General features: G+C 45.0%; 1 protein-coding gene across 17 annotated transcripts in view; it reads right to left on the bottom strand.

Moving 5' to 3' along the window:
• Positions 1-118: 118 nt before the first annotated feature.
• ABI2 (abl interactor 2) overlaps positions 119-15,925 on the bottom strand; it is a 108,687-nt gene continuing 92,880 nt past the window's right edge. For all 17 annotated transcript variants that reach the window (XM_037912417.2, XM_037912413.2, XM_037912410.2 and 14 more), the window contains one exon: positions 119-5,980. In XM_037912417.2, coding sequence (XP_037768345.1) covers positions 5,805-5,980 — 176 coding nt within the window. In that variant the 3' untranslated portion in view covers positions 119-5,804. The remainder of the gene's footprint in view (positions 5,981-15,925) is intronic.

Genomic DNA, 15,925 nt, shown 5'->3' with positions numbered 1-15,925 from the left:
GAACTGTTTTCTGGTGGCATGCAACTCCCCTGAGTCCTGCATGTTATGTAACTTACTTCACCAAACTCAGCAGCAGAGTGGAGGCTCTGAGTAAATCAGCCACAGAGCCAACAATTGCTTATTAGACTGAGCCAAATTGGGTGTTTTATTTTTTGAAGAAAAAAATGTACAGGAACAAGAGGACAGTGAAGTTTTTCCAGAGAATTCATAGCAACCACGTGTCCTTACAAGTTGCAAAAGACACACTTCAAAGATGAAAATAAGCACTCGTTCTTCACAAAAATCTCAGATGAGGTCAGCGCTTAACCTTGAAACCAATTTGTACACAGCTCTGTTTTTTTCCAGAGGTTATCAATACGAACCAAAAAATGTGCTGCCCCCCTCTCGGCAAAGTCAGGAGGTGGGTTGAAAGGCTACCTTTTAACAACCTCCCACAGAGGCTTTATCAAACACCCTGTTGTGACGTGCCTTGTAAGAGCAACAGTGCAATGTGCTAATAGAATCAGCATGTTTACTGTACCCTTAGACTCCACTTTTGGCCATGGAAGTTGCACGGAACACACTGATTTCAAATGAAAGCGGAGGTGGCCCATGGTCTGTGATTTAGCTTTCAAGTATCTTCCCAAACAGGGGGCTGGGGTGCACTATTATTTTTGGAGTTTCAAAATAAAGCACTAGGACCATGGAACTAGTGAGTTCAGCTACCGAATATAAAAATCTTGCGTTATTTTTTCCACTGTGTATTAGAGCACTAGCCAGAAAAATGTAATTACAGCAAATTCAGCATTAGGCTGCAGGAGCGGGAAATTTGGACTCTTAATCTCCCACCCTCAGAATTTGATTTTGGCTGGTTCCAAATACTAGAGGCATGAAGCAAGATTACCCCTTTGGCAAATGCAACATCTGCACGCTTTCCCCTGTACTCTGCCTAGAGCTCAGGTTTTCAAAAACTGCTATGGCCAAAGTATGCCTGCAGCGCTGCTCCCTTCATTGGGAAACCAGCTACTGGTGATTACCTGAGCACAGGACTTCAACATTCACAGCTTAGAACCTGATCAATCACTCAGCCCCATTTCTTACATGCCCTGTTCTGCTCCCAGTGGGGCAGGGCTATAAGTAATTTTCAACTCATACAGTGCCCCAATTTCACAGCCCCTGCTTCTGTAGGGGAACCCTCTCAATCATGTTCTGCTTTCATGTTAGGGCAGCAGGCTAAGACTGGAAACACAAGCCCTTTAGGAAGAGTAGATCCTAGTCTCCACTGGCACACAGCAGAAAAGCCCCTAAGGTGTGTGCTCATAGCAATGTTGGACTCTGCATCAAAGCGCAGGGTTTATTTTACCACATTGCGAAAACTGTTCCCCCCCGGAGGGGAGCACTAGTCCACTGGTGCCTCTGGCAGAAGGTGAGCGTTCCTCACTGAACAAATTGTGTGAAGAGCACCTCCTCCCCCCCACCCACCCCAAAAATACACCAGCAAGCAATGAGACAGGCCTTTCAGCGGGCTTCAGCCCAGGTGTCACACGTCAGGGGTTTTCCTATAACTATGAACGGCAAACAAGTTTGGTTGGCAACTATTCCCATTTCCCTGTGCAGAGCAGATCACAGCCTGGCCATGGCCCATCCCTCACAGTAATGAGGGACTGTGTTGAGTGAGAAAAGAGGGGCACTTCCAGGCTAAGCAATTGGCAGAGGTAACCTGAGACCTACATGGGAGAGAGGAGATGCCCCTGAATTTACCACACTTCACCTAGAGTGAAGAGAGACAAATCTGCATTGAAGGCAGGCGCTAACCTTCTAACCCACTCCACTCTTCAACTGCTTGGAGCCCTCCACTGGGTCCACTAGCAACTTGATCCTTTGAGAACCTCCTAAATCATTTGCTCTTTCCACTGCCCAAGTGGGGGTTGGTTTGGAGTAGTTGTAATCTCCTGCTGGTGAAGATTCATACTTTGTAATTCTCCTAAACGTGCAGTGGCACCTGGTAGCAAATCACTCCTCCCCCCCAGTCCCTGAAAATGACATTGTGAAATATCACAGGGAATTATTTCCCCTATAGTCCTTAACTGAGACAACAGCAAAGCTTCCACCACAAACTAGCTCTTTTGTACACCCACCTCTGAACAGCAGGCCCCTTAGGGCAGTGCATGGAGAAGCACAACTTATAAGGGTCGTATCTGAGGACTTGGGAACCAGTTGCAGAATTTCCTGTACACTCCCCCTCTGTGAGCATCAATGAGAGAAGCAGAACCGTATTCAAAGAAACAGGACTCAAAGCCAGCACCCTCCCCCTGCCTGGCTGTAGTACAGGTACCAGACCCCCTCTTTGCAGTGTAGCTTTGTGCTAGGACTAGGATGTATTTCATTCTTTTCCAGGAAATCAAAACTTCTTAACAAAGGGCTATTCCCATCCCACTAACCCTCTAACAAGAGCTCCAGAGGCCATGGTGGACTAGCTCTTCCCCCCTACTTTTTGTGGATTGAAAAAAGCAGTGGGTTTTGGGGAGAGAGGGATAGAGAATTAGTATTTTGACCCTAAGGCTTGCTTTGGACTATTCTGCTGTGTCCTTTTCGCCTACCCACCCGCGCCCTCTACAGAGAGAAAAACACTGAATGACCAGCAGCTTGTAATTCTTAACACCTTCATTTCAGCTTTGACAGGACTCCATGCAAAGAAGTTCGGCCTCTATTTGAATAGCCTAGTGCCCAAGTTCCCAGCCCTTTTTGAAGTAACTAATTAAATAAAAGGGGAAAATGAAATGGGGTGGAGGGATTACAAATGATAGAACTGGAAACACAACCCTCACTGACGTTAGTAGCATGCAGTCTATGTAACAGTACATACAAAATCCGATTACTTTGGGCCTGGTCTATGCTCATTACATAGCATCATCCCTGGACAATCTACAGAATTCAGAACTGTACAAAATAAAAAATATGCATAAAACCCAACAAGTGTTTTTTACAACATTAGTACTGCATAAAAAAGCATCAAACCAGCAGGAGGTGACCCAGAAACTCCCTCCACAGCAGCTGTGCAGGATAAACCACCTCGTAAGTGTCATGTTGTCAGCGGGGAACAAACAAAACACAAGCCCATCTTGTCTGCTGGCGAGGGGTCAGGACCTGCTGGACTCTACAAATCCTCTGCTTTGTTAGCTCGCCACACCAGACATCTTTCCAATGAAACAGCTAGTTTAAGGAATATTGATTCTGTGCCCAGTCTGTAGCACAAGCATATCCAGATCAGGGCACCACTTACAACATCGATGTCGATGACTCAGAAAAAGCACATCTGGTCTGTAGAGTAGATGGGACCCTAACCGTGTGCCCATCCCAGCGAGCACTCTGAGGAGTGGGTGGGGTCCCCATTTACATTACACAATGCAGCTGTGCTTTAGCCATGTTGTGAGCAAGTGGGTTCCCCCAGTACTTGCAGTGCAGACATGCCCTTGGGGCTCGTCTACATGACAAAATGGCCCAGAATAGCTCTTGTACTTTAAATTCACATCCTACCTCATTTCATAATAACTTCCTGTGTAGCCAAGCCTTAGAAACTAACAGTAGCCCAAGCGTGGTGTAGGGTAACTGCCTAGCTTTGTCTCACCCAGACACTCCTACAAAGACACCAGGCAATGTCTGTTTTCATCCATTTTGCTACTAGGAGACAAAAAAACCCAAAAGGGATTTTTTTTTTTTTTTTTTGGGGGGGGGGGGTCAGTGTCACCTAATTCAAGCATTCATCAAGCAATTGCCACCATCCAGAAGGGCAGCAATGAGATGAGCCCTGGCAGGCTGCAGTGTGGCAGGGCTTGAAAGATGCAGCTCAGTGGAACTATTTTTGCAGCACACAGCTAGAAGGGGTAATTGAGTGGAGAAGCTTCCTGACAAGGACATGACAGCATCTAGGCTCCAGTGCCAGCTAAGAATGAGGACTGGGAGGCAGAAAAGCTCCAAGGAGACTTCATATCCAGAGTATAAGGAAGAATGGCACAAGTTGTCCATTCCTTTCCCTTTTCTGCCCCCTCAGATTGACGCATCAGTTTAGCAAAGGTCCCATCTGGCCAAAGTGTCCCTGCTTGCTCGAAATGCACATCTCTGGCAAGATATTGCAAGAGCTACTGAGTTATGAGACTGGCTTGACTGTACACATTTTTACTAAGAAGGAAGGAAAACCAGCCTCCAGTTAGTTATCTCTACTACTCTCCCTGCAATATTCCATTGTACACACATGCCTTAGCAGACAGCTGCAGCATTATCTACGCTTGAATAAGCTACTGTTGGTACTGGCTGGAATGAAAATAGTTCAGGAAGAAACCTTGCTCAGTACCTCCCTATTACGGGAGATCAGACAAAATGTACATGGGCTGCCCTCCTCCAGAAGGTGGACTACAACAGCAGGTCAATCAGTTTGCTGTGTTAATGAATTACGTTAACACTCCTCTTTTGTTTGAAGTTCTTCCTAAACTGGCACAGATGACCGTTCAGAGTTCTTTACACTGATCTGTGAAGCCAACTCAAGTGGTGGCATTTTCATCTGAGACCGTATTAAAAAGCAACCTACAAGTGTACGTGAAACCTTTACAGTGTGTGATTCACACCTGGCTAGGTATAGCTATGAAAGGTATTTACTATTTTATAAACACTGGAAGGGGCAGGGAAAAGAGCTAAAATAATGACCAGTTTGTGCATAGCTTTCCATGGAAAACCAACACCTATGGCCGCCCTTTTTACTTCCACTGAGAGGAGATTTTGGTAATAGACCTGAAGACGACAACTGCTCTTTGTCCTGCCTCTGCACAGGGCGGTCACAGCATATACTCAGATCTGGAACCAAAGTACAAAAGAGCCAATTTACAAGACCTGATTGGGTTTTTTTAAAAATTACACTGTGCATAATACTGACATTTAGGATGAATGATCTGTCTCGTGCAAGGACGCACAAATAGATTCAAACCTTAACTCCTAGAGTTAGCCTCAGACTCCCAAGGAACCTATAAACTTAACTTCCCCCTCACCACAAAATGCACTTGTGTTCAGCTTAACCCCTCCGCCCCAGCAGGCTGGGAGCTTATGCCAATGGGGATCACTTTCTACACCAGTGCATAACACAGATCTAACGTGGGGCAGTCAAAAGACTAAGATTACACAATGGTGAGGTCTTCTGGGCTGCATCCATCTTAACTATCTAAACTGAAAGGTAAGTGAACCCAAGCCAGCTTTGTGAGCCCCCACATCAGTCTACACGTGCAGCTGCAGAACTGTTTATGTTAAAGATGTAACGAACCATCTGGAAGTCAGATACAGGAACTGCTTTGTGTAGGAATCCAAATGTTAGATAGCACACACGTGTCCTTCCAGCTGCATGTGAGTGTAGAAAAAGTGAGGGATTTCCACTAGCCAGTTACATTAACCCCTTTGCACTGGCATCCAGGATGTCCGGTGCCAGAGGTAATATCACAGGGCCATACAGTATTCCTGAGAAAGATCCCAGATCACGCTTGAATCAGTCTGAATTTTAGTCAAGTATCAGCTACTCCACAAGTTCGTTACATCTCCACTACCTACATCTGAAGGGGTCGGCTTAGTCAACGTCAGGTACAGCGACTGCTGGCAGCTGGAAGAGCCATTTGTTCAAACAACTCAAATCGCTACTGTATAATGAGAAAAGCAAAAAACAAGAGTGGTTGTGTTACAATTATCCTTCATTCAGTTCACTTGGGTGGGCCCCTCGGGGCTGGTGGAGAGCTGAGGTGCCCTGACAGTTCCTGTGGAGCAAGGTGCAGCTCTGCACCCTGTGGTCTTCACTCAGAGTAGTGCATGATGGATTCCACATAGTTCCCCGGGAAGAGCCCCGTCACTCCATTCATGACACCCTCATACCACCCATCATCGTTCTTCTTAATGACGTAAATGATGGCACCTTCCTGAAATGAGAGCTCGTCCTCCTTGTCTTTTGTGTAGTCGTAAATCGCCACGACTAGGAAAGGGAGGAGAGAGAGAAAAAATAAACATTGAATAAGGGAATGTACTAGTGGGAGAAGGAGAAAATGCAACTACAACGGCCAGAGTGTGTAGCACTCTTGTGTTTAAAGCAACCTGCCAAAACTCTACTTCACCCACTCATCTGAGGTATCCCAGAATTTGCTCCACCCCAAATCCCTTCCAAACTTCCCAGCTGATGCTGGGCTTCTTTTCTAATCCTTATTGATTAAAGTCTGGCTGCTATCATTTATATAAAAACTCAATGCTTTCTTGAACGCTGATCTTCCAGATCCATCACACGATGGATAAACACAGTAGAATTAGACAAAGTTTGGTTTGGCTCCACACTGGGGCAGACACAATGCAAAGCTACTAATGCCAATTTTTATAGATTAGCAAAATGCAAACTAATTACCTGTCCAAACACAGGCTGGGAAAAGGAACAAAGAGCACTGTAATGAAGTCGGGAAGGGGAAATGATTCCGGGAGCAATTCTCAACTGTAGTAGGAAAAGAACTTAGGGGAAGTAGGAGCTCTGGATTTCCATGGAACCTCAATCCCAAATATACCACAGTCTGTGAATGCACATGTGCAGCCCCAGCTCTGGGACTCATAGTGCCAAGATAAATTATCCAAAGAGTGGGGGGTCTGCTGAAGTAAATCTTAATCAGATGACCCTTTAAAGGAAAATGTAGGCTAGATATTAGAAAAACTTGTTGAAAGATTAAGCTGTGGAATAGTTTTCTTAGGGAAGTGATGGAAGCCAAATCACTCTGGTCAAACCATTGGGAAATATTAAGCAAGGGACTTTCCTGTATTGGAAAGAGAGAGGGTGACCCAATAGATTTTTTCCACCTCTAATTCCTATGACAATGAGCACCAGAAAGCAAGTTATCCATGCCAAAATCTGAATACTGCTTTAGCAAATTGCATCAATCATCACTTTAAGCAGTTGGCACTGGCACACCTGGCACTGGCCTTGAAACAAAATGCATGTTGCACAGATATCCTGACTCTTTATGCTAGCGAATTAACAGAAGTTATCTGACTAAAATCCAGGGGGAAATAATTAACAGCATGAGTTCAGGAGTCAAGTGTCCTGAAGTACTGCGAAATTCATGATGATTTTGCAAACAGAAGATGAAGCTTTTCATTGAAGGAAGTCACAGAGAAGTTCAGGACAAATGTTTGCTATAGGCACTGGCTTTTTCAGGATGACCAGCAGAATTCATAACCACAGTGCAATGAGAGTCAAAATAGCTACCTTGTAAAGAGTGTTAATATGTGCAATATTGACCTGTACAATTCTTTCATTTGTACAAAGTGCATTAAAAAAGCATGCATTATAGGCTCTTCTTTACATTCCTCTATTTGTAAATTAATGCATTCTTACTAGTTTTTGATGTACCATTCTAAGGGAATAAAACATGAATGGTGAAATGAATAAATGTTTATTGTATTTGTTTTTGATCTTAGAAATTTAGCATTGAAAACCATTTTTATTTAATCAGGATATTCTGGTTTGTGTGATACAATCCTCCCAAATTCCTATTTAAAAATACATTAAAGCTCCTGGTGAATCTGTTGATCCTAATTTTAAGGTGTTTTTCTCTTAACTAAAATGTTCCTGCCCTAGCTAATAGTCAGGAGAACAAGTTTAAGTTTAAGAGAAAAATGTCTTAACTGAGGACCAATAATCCATCTGTTTAGATGGTACTTTCTGATGCCCTACTTTCTCATGTGCCAGTTTGCACCATTCCCTTCTGATAATTTGGAAAATATTCAGCGTTTCTAGTTTACTAACATACATTTCCTCATCATTCCATGAGGAAATAATGCAAGTCTGGCTGCTTGATTCTCTTATAAAATGACTTTTTTTATATAAAGAAAAAATTAAATCTGCATTATAGATCTCTCCTTGTAATCTGTTCCTTCTGTGAATTACTTTCGCACTGGGACCTTTTCCTCATTCTCAAAGAACGCTTAATCCTTCTCTCTGCAGTCACACCACTTCAAGCTGTGATCTTGGCAGAGTTCCTAAATTATATGGAGTCAGGGCCAGCATTTCAGTGAGAGCTCCAGATGCTGAAGTAGTAGTATTAGGGATTCAACAGGTGGCAACCTTCCCTCTAACAAGCCTTAGGCAGGTCTTATTTTCAGTGCAAAGATTAAAAATACAGTTATCCACTGGGTTGTAATAAGCTGGTTTTTCTAGCTGATGATTTTTGCATAGTTTTTAAACAACTATATTTGGTTTGACAGAAATCTTCTGATAGATTATAACAAACTGACCACAAACCTATCTAAGATTTGCTCCCAGACCCTGGAATTCTGAAAGTGAAATGGGAGGGTAAGACCAGATTCCCTTCCTACATGGCATGGAGGAAGATTTCCCCCCTCTAAATATCTATTCCTACCATCTGCTTTGTTTGGTTAAGAATCTTCCTTAGCATGGGCCCCATCCTGGGGATTAGGTGAGGCACTGAGCTGCTCACAGGATGGCCTTTTGGAAGAGAAAAAACTGAAGTTCTGACTGCCAATGGTCATCAAAATCATACGGTACCCTGCCCAAATTTAACAACCCCAGAATAACTGCACCAAGCGGTTTAAACTGGATCTAGTATCCACTTCCTACCCCAAACTATTGTGTAGTGTTGCTGTGCACTATTAGACACAGAACCCCAAGGTGCCATTTCTAGACACTTTTCAGAGCAGAACCACATACTTTAGAGCAGCCACAATCTATATCCATCGCACTTCCCAACAGCTTTCCTACTTCTACATCCTCAAATTCTGCTACAGTCACTTGGTCTCTCAGAAGTTCTTTCCTATCAAGTTAAAGGTTAGACATACAAAAAAGCTACACAAAATCTTTGGCATTGTTACTGCTAATTGTTGGGGATAACTGAATAACCTTGTCTGTCAAAAAAAAAAAAAAAAACAGTTTTTTCTTCTCTTGATCATGTAGCACAGACAATCCTGTTTATAAGAGCACAAGCCATTGCCATGGAAATAATTATTTTGCAGCAGATAAAGCTTTGTTCATTCACAGCAAGATAAATGCATAAGTTCCTCTAGTATGAAAGTCCCCTTCAGTGTAGAACTTTGGCTTTAGAGCTCGTTTGCCCTGACATGTTAGAAAAGGAATTTCATGCACTTCCCTCCTCTCCCAAATCCAGTAAAATGTAGTAAAATATCTAGAGGTTGTTTTTGTACAGCAACCAAATTATTCATATTCACAGTGGTATCCACCCTTGCCTTCAAGATCTCCTTGAGTTTCTCTTATCCCACTGAGCTATTGTTTAGCTGTTTGCTCATCATACATTGGAAGAACCTCAATTTCCCTTGTTATTTTCATTTCATCAAGTTCTTTTGTTTGTTTCTTAACACAATCCCTTAGTCATTTGGTGCCAAGAGACAGGATCTGAATTAGATTTTGGCAGGGACCCTGCACTAACACCAGGGAGTTCATTTCCCACCCCCCATCCTCTTCTATTTTATAGATCCAATATAAATCCTTTCCTCCCCCAACATCATTTACCTTGTGAATCTGAAATCAGCACACTTATTGCCTGCTGGGACATTTACAATTACCCTGCTGCTTTCAGATGTTCTCATTCACAGGCCCATAAAAGTCAGAGATGGGGACTGAAGCAGGATCTTGTCTCTTGAGAAGCATTCTTGTTTCAAATTTAAAGTATTTTCTTCTGGACAGAGACACTTTCAGTATGAATACAGTTTTTCCCCCCAAAAAACAGCTAATGCTATATTTTGTAGTGTCAAGATTATTCTTTTTTTTATCAACACAAGATATAAAGGATAGATAAAACACTGGAGTCTTGTTAATGCAGTAACTGTACCATTAAAAGTTTAGACATCTGTTATGGCCCATGAATGTTAACATGTTTAAAACAAAATTTTAATGGAATAAACTTCATATATATTATGTATATCTCTAATAAATATGTAGTACAACACATTGGTGTGATCCACAGTAATTCTTCAACAGGATCTGGCGCATTATAGCATGAAAACTGCTGATACATGACAAAACCACTTCTATGGCAACAGTTGTCTTATACACTTAATGAGATATCAGTAGCTTTAGGTGAAGAACTGTAAAAGTTTTAAACAATTTGATCGAGGACGCTTCTGTTACCAGACCCACCAAATCCAACCTCAGCCTCTTTTCCTCCACTGACTGCAATCCAATGTACACATGCATTACTCCTTATAAGCATTTCACACATCCCAAACTCCAGATTCCCCACTTGTTCCCAAAGCCTCCAAGCAAGAAGCAGGGGAATGAGGACACAATTATGACAAGTAGAAGTTTTTCATGTGAAAGGAACTGAAGGGCTGAAATAATGATGAATCAAGGCTTCCCTTTCCCTTAGTAAAGTGGGAGAAAAACTCCCTAGCTAAACAGAATGGTTACTCATTTCTGGGGAGTTTGGTTTGTGGTGTTTATTTCACAAGTAGAAAGCTCGTTTTATGAATAGTGCAGGGGTTGCACTTAACATTTATACCATTTTGAAAGATTCTACTGGTTTGAGACACATTTCCTGTACTGAAAATGGGGAACACCATTGGAACCAGAAATCGCTCAAAACACAGGAAACAGACCACTGTGTCTACTGAATGCTGACTGTACGACTTTGTTGTGTGACCACTCACATTTTTCATTTCAGCACTCAACTGCTTTCTCCGCCCTGCCCCAAGAAGCTAAGACTGTACATCCAAGACTGCCACGTGAAGCATCCTGATGTCTGATGGGCTGCTTAGTCTAAAACCTGGGTACACGTGCTGGCAGGTGAAGGGCTGTCCTGAACTTATTAGGTAACAGCCATCACCTGAGGCCTAGTGAGGTTACTGGGCCCCGCTGTGCTGGTAAGGGTACAATTCTGGACGTTAAAGCTTGAGGGGGGAGACACAGCGAACGATATAATTCCTTTCAGCAGTGTGGGTGGGCCAGGAGAAGAGAACTGGCTGCATTATATTTCCTCATCAGACAATCAGGTAATATATGGATAGGTTTGAGGTTGGAATCCTGCGTTTTCTGTGGGACTTTATAACAATATTTGGTACTCCTTTAGCAGATAATTGGCGGACATTACCAATTTTTTGCCCCTTTGGGCACTCCCCAACTCTCCATATCAGATACACCTTTACAGTCATTTCAGAGGTTAGTTAGTTTGGCTGGTTCAGTGGTCTAAAACATACTCCTATGACCATCTCATCTACAGCCTCAACCCACAAGGAATTTGCACTATTGATTTTCTCTCAGATCTCCTCTTTCCAAAGAGCACCAAACTTCCTTTACTAACGAACCGGAGCCACCTTTTACATATTTGTCTGTTCAAAACTAGGTAGGCTTCAAAACTCAATCTTCCCCACGCTGGTCATTCAGAGCTAGAAGAGTCAGTTATAGAGTCTCCAATTCTCCTCCCTTAACCCCTCGTACTCCATTCACAGACTGAGGGTACTGTGTAAAGGTTGTAACTCTGTAAAAACTTGCCCAACAAAAATCATTCTGTGGGAAGAGGGGGTTAGGAATCCCCGAAAAGATCCTTGATCAGATCAGAATGAAACCCCACCCCTACCCCTACTGTGGCATCTGAGAATAAGTGATAGAGGACTCGCCTAGGTACTGCCATTGTGAAGCAAAAGGAACCTGCCTTGGGTTTCTGCAAAAGCTAACGGGTGGGAGGAGGGAAGAATCAGAAATTCCTTTCACAATGGAAATCGTTTACAAACCAGCAGTTCCCCCTTTACCCTGTTCCATATGGGAATGTGCATAATCCTGACATTACCTTTCAGAAGAGATTTGGAAGAGTCACTCTGAAGGCTGATGTATAGTCATCTTCCTGCCATCATAGGTTTACCCACTTGACTTCTTTAGCCTTTGTCTGTCTAGTCCAGGGGTTGGCAACCTTTCAGAAGTGGTGTGCCGAGTCTCCATTTATTCACTTTAATTTAAGGTTTCGCATACCAATACTACATGTTAACATTTTTTAGAAGGTCTCTCTCTATAAGTCTATCGTATATAACTAAGCTATTGTCGTATGTAAAGTAAACAAGGTTTTCAAAATGTTTAAGAAGCTTCATTTAAAATTAAATTAAAATGCTGATCTTATGCTACCGGCCTGTTCAGCCCGCTGCCGGCCTAGGGTTCCGTTCACCTAGGCCGGCAGCGGGCTGAGCGGGGCCTGTGGCCGGGACCCTGGCTGGCAAGGGGCCAGCAGCCAGAACCCCAGACCGGCAGCAGGCTGAGTGGGGCCAGCAGCCGGGACCCCTGAGCGGCTCAGCCCGCTGCCGGTTTGGGGTTCCGTCCGCCGGCTTCTGCCAGCCAGGATTCCGGCTATCCGCCCCGCTCAGCCCGCTGCCGGTCTGGGATCCCAGCCCTGCCCACATAGAGTGGGTACCTATCTTCTCCCTGGTTCTAGTCCATTCTCTTCCTCTCTCTCTGCACTGAGCTGAGGGTGGGAATGCACTGAGCACAGGGCTGGGGGTGAAGGAGCAGGCTAGGGGTTGGGGTGTAGGGTCTGGCCAGGAGCTAGAATGCGGGAGGGGGCTCAGGGTTGGGGCACGAGATTTGGGAGTGGAGTGCTTACCTGGGCAGCTCCCATTTGGTGCAAGGGGTGCAGGAGGGAATCTGTGGGGGGTGCAGGAGCTCCCGTTTGGTGCTCAGGATGAGGGTGGGAATGTGGGGGGTGCAAGAGTCAGGGCATGGAGTGTGGGGGGGCTGGGTATGTGGGGGGGGGCTGGAGTCAGGGCTGTGGGTGGTGTGAGGGGGGTGCAGGGGTCAGGGCAGAGGGCTGGGGTCGTGCTCCATGAAGCCATTCCACCCCCCTTCCCCAAGGCCCCGTCCCCACCTCTCCTCCGCCTCCTCCCCAGAGCAGCACACGGGCGCTGCAGCTCCACTTCTCCCCCTCCCACGCAAGGGCGATCAGCTGATTGGCGGCAGGGAGGGAGAGGAGGAGGGGCAGGAACCCACCACGCTGGGGGAAGAAGCGAGGGAGGGGGAGCTTGCCTGCCCTGCAGCAGCAGCCAGCAGGACCAAGCTTCTTCACCCTGCCCCCGTGGGAGGGGGGTGGAGAAGAGCGGGCCAGGGCGGGCAGGATTTTTAATGGCAAGCTGCTGCCTGCCGGGGTCCTGGCCTGGGACCGGTGGCTGGGACCCGGCAGGCAGCAGTGTGCCATTAAAAATCAGCTCGCGTGCCATAGGTTGCCGACCCCTGGTCTAGTCCTACCTACATGGTCCTTTCATCTGAGGATATCAGTCCTTCATCCAAGAACCGTTCACCTTCTCAAATATTTAACTACTTCGTGCCCAAATTTCCCAAAATAAAATGACTAAAATGGCTTCATGGGGAGTCATGTTCATTAGGGTTCTGACTTTCCTATCAAAATTTGCTCAATTCATAAATAAGACGTTTTTCCTCCCTTAAGAGTTGGCACTGCAAATTCACCCTGAGATATGAAAGTTATTTGGGTTTATCCATCGCAAAAAGATTCAGTGAGTGCCTCCAGTTAAACCTGGCCAACCAGGCTGAACACAATGGGGTTGCCCAAATGGAACTGAGGGCAAATATTTGCCCTGCAACCGGAATGCAATTAATTCTGCTGAGGCAGAACAGAATCTAGTTCACTTTCCCATAGTACTGAAGAGCCACAACAGCTAACGGGAGTAATCAGAGGGGAAAAAAAACAAAACAGTCTCTGCTCAAAGATTAAGCAGATATAATGCACAGCAGTTTGTGTCCATAAACTGCACTTCAGCATCAGCTGGCCCACCAGCTTTGAACCTTACGTCCTACTCTAACTAGCAACTATGTCACACTTCTTTAAAACCCTGCATTAGTAACACAACAAACAGTGGCATTCTCCTTTATTCGATTAAAGACCAGCAAAGTTTTCCTGAGGTCCAGGTGACAAGGTTACCAGAACTTGAGTGAAGATTGCTCTCTACAAGTGTATTTGGAGTTAGGAAATACAACAGCAGCCAAAAGAGTGAGAAGTCTCACATGTGGAAAGTTCTCCTCATGAAATATTTGGGACTTACTGTTCCTTATGAACACGCTAACAGTGCAGTAAGCTTCACCCAACAGAAAATGCCGCGCAGAATAAGCAGTGTCCGCAAGCAACAAAAACAGAGTGAATGCTGAGTGCCCTCAATACTACCCAGGGTACAAAGCAAGAAGCAAATGTTTGTGAACAATTAATCTGATCAACAAGGGTAAAGACTTACAGAAGTGACCTGTCCTGGTCCTAGTCTGAAGAAAACATGCCACCTATTCTCACAGAAGGAAGTGCAATGGAGAGATTTAACCTCCCAGAAAAAGCTGATCACTCCATGTCAGGTGCACCAAGGTCAGTAATCGACATGCCCATTCCAGACACTCCACTGTGACAGTCATGCTTTGTATAAGTGGCTTTTTTTCCTGCCCTCCCTCATGGAAATAAGGCTCGTTGACACAAATAAGCTGAAGCAATGTTTATCAAACAAAAGAGTCTGTGTGCATCGATAGAACGATGTCAATCAGATCCATGGAAAGGTCACTAGGTGTAGCAATGCATGCAAATATCCTGCAAGTCAGACATTTTGTCTGACAAGTTGTCTCAGCCTGCCGGTGAAGTCTGGGTGTTTCGTGAACCACACACTTATGGCAGTTAGGTAGGAAAAGAGACAGCAGTTTTGGACTCTGCTGGGACTGGCAGAGGTTGCTTCTTCACAATCTTCATTTCTTCCCCAGCTGCTTTACTTTATTTTTACTTATTTAAAAAAAAAAATTATTTTTCTTGCATGGATGAATTTTCTCTCTTGGTGCAGTGTGACTAGGGTTGCCAGGCGTCCGGTTTTTGACCAGAACACCCAGTCAAAAAGAGACTCTGGGGGCTCCGGTGAGCATTGCTGACCAGGCCATTAAAGGTCCTCTCAGCAGCACAGCGCAACAAGGCAGGCTCCCTGCCTGCCGTGGCTCTGCGTGGCTCCCAGAAGCAGGAGCATGTCCCCCCACTGGCTCCAATGCATCGGAGAAAGCCAGGGGGCTCAGTGCGCTGCCCCTGCTGCAAGCATCAGATCTGCAGCTCCCATTGGCCAGGAACCGCGACCAATGGGAGCTGCGGGGTCAGGGCCTGCAGATAGAGCAGCATGCAGAGCTGCCTGGCCGTGCCTCTGCATAGGAACCGGAGGGAGGACATGCTGCTGCTGGGTGTGTGAGTGAGGCCTCTGAGAAGGGGCAGGGCAGCGGTCGGGCCTCAGAGGGGTGGGGTAGGGGGCGGGGCAAGGGTGTTCCGTTTTGTGCGAGTAGAAAGTTGGCAACCCTAAGCGTGAATGTTTTGGAATGTCGAATATTCACTACCCACAGTTGGAAAGTCTTGCTGTGCTACATTTTATATCATTCTTTATTTATTTATAGGCACACTGCCCTGCTTCACAACTGGAACCAGGATTTCTCAAGAAAAAGTTTGCAGTGGCAGTAACACAGAAATTTTCATTTTTCTGTGCACTGTGGTGACATTACCCTACTCTATATTAACCATATTTTTAGCCTGTGAAAGAAATTTAGTATAACTAATTCCCCAAAAAGGTACCCGGTCAAGATGGAATTTAAGCTTTACACACACGCGTGCGCACACACTCACTTTTCGTTCTGAGATTCTTAAAACTATTTTTGTGAGCAACTTCATCGCTTTCAGGAGGCCTTCAAACTCTGGCAAGGACAAAACACTGGGGGCAGGGAAGGGCCTTTTTTTTGCCCCATGAATTCCCATTTAAGTTTGGCAGAGAGATAAGCTTTTGAAAGTCACCATTACCTTTCTGATGTGTGTCATCAGCATGCCAAAATCACTTAACCTGGACATTCTAATGTAAGGCCAGGTCAGTGCTGTCACCACAGCAGTGCCACACACTGCACGAGGAACCGTGGGAACAGATA

This window comes from Chelonia mydas, chromosome 11 (genome assembly GCF_015237465.2).
Source record: "Chelonia mydas isolate rCheMyd1 chromosome 11, rCheMyd1.pri.v2, whole genome shotgun sequence".
NCBI lineage: Eukaryota > Metazoa > Chordata > Testudines > Cheloniidae > Chelonia > Chelonia mydas.
The sequence above is the reverse complement of the archived record's forward strand: the minus strand, read 5'-3'. Positions and strand labels throughout refer to the sequence as shown.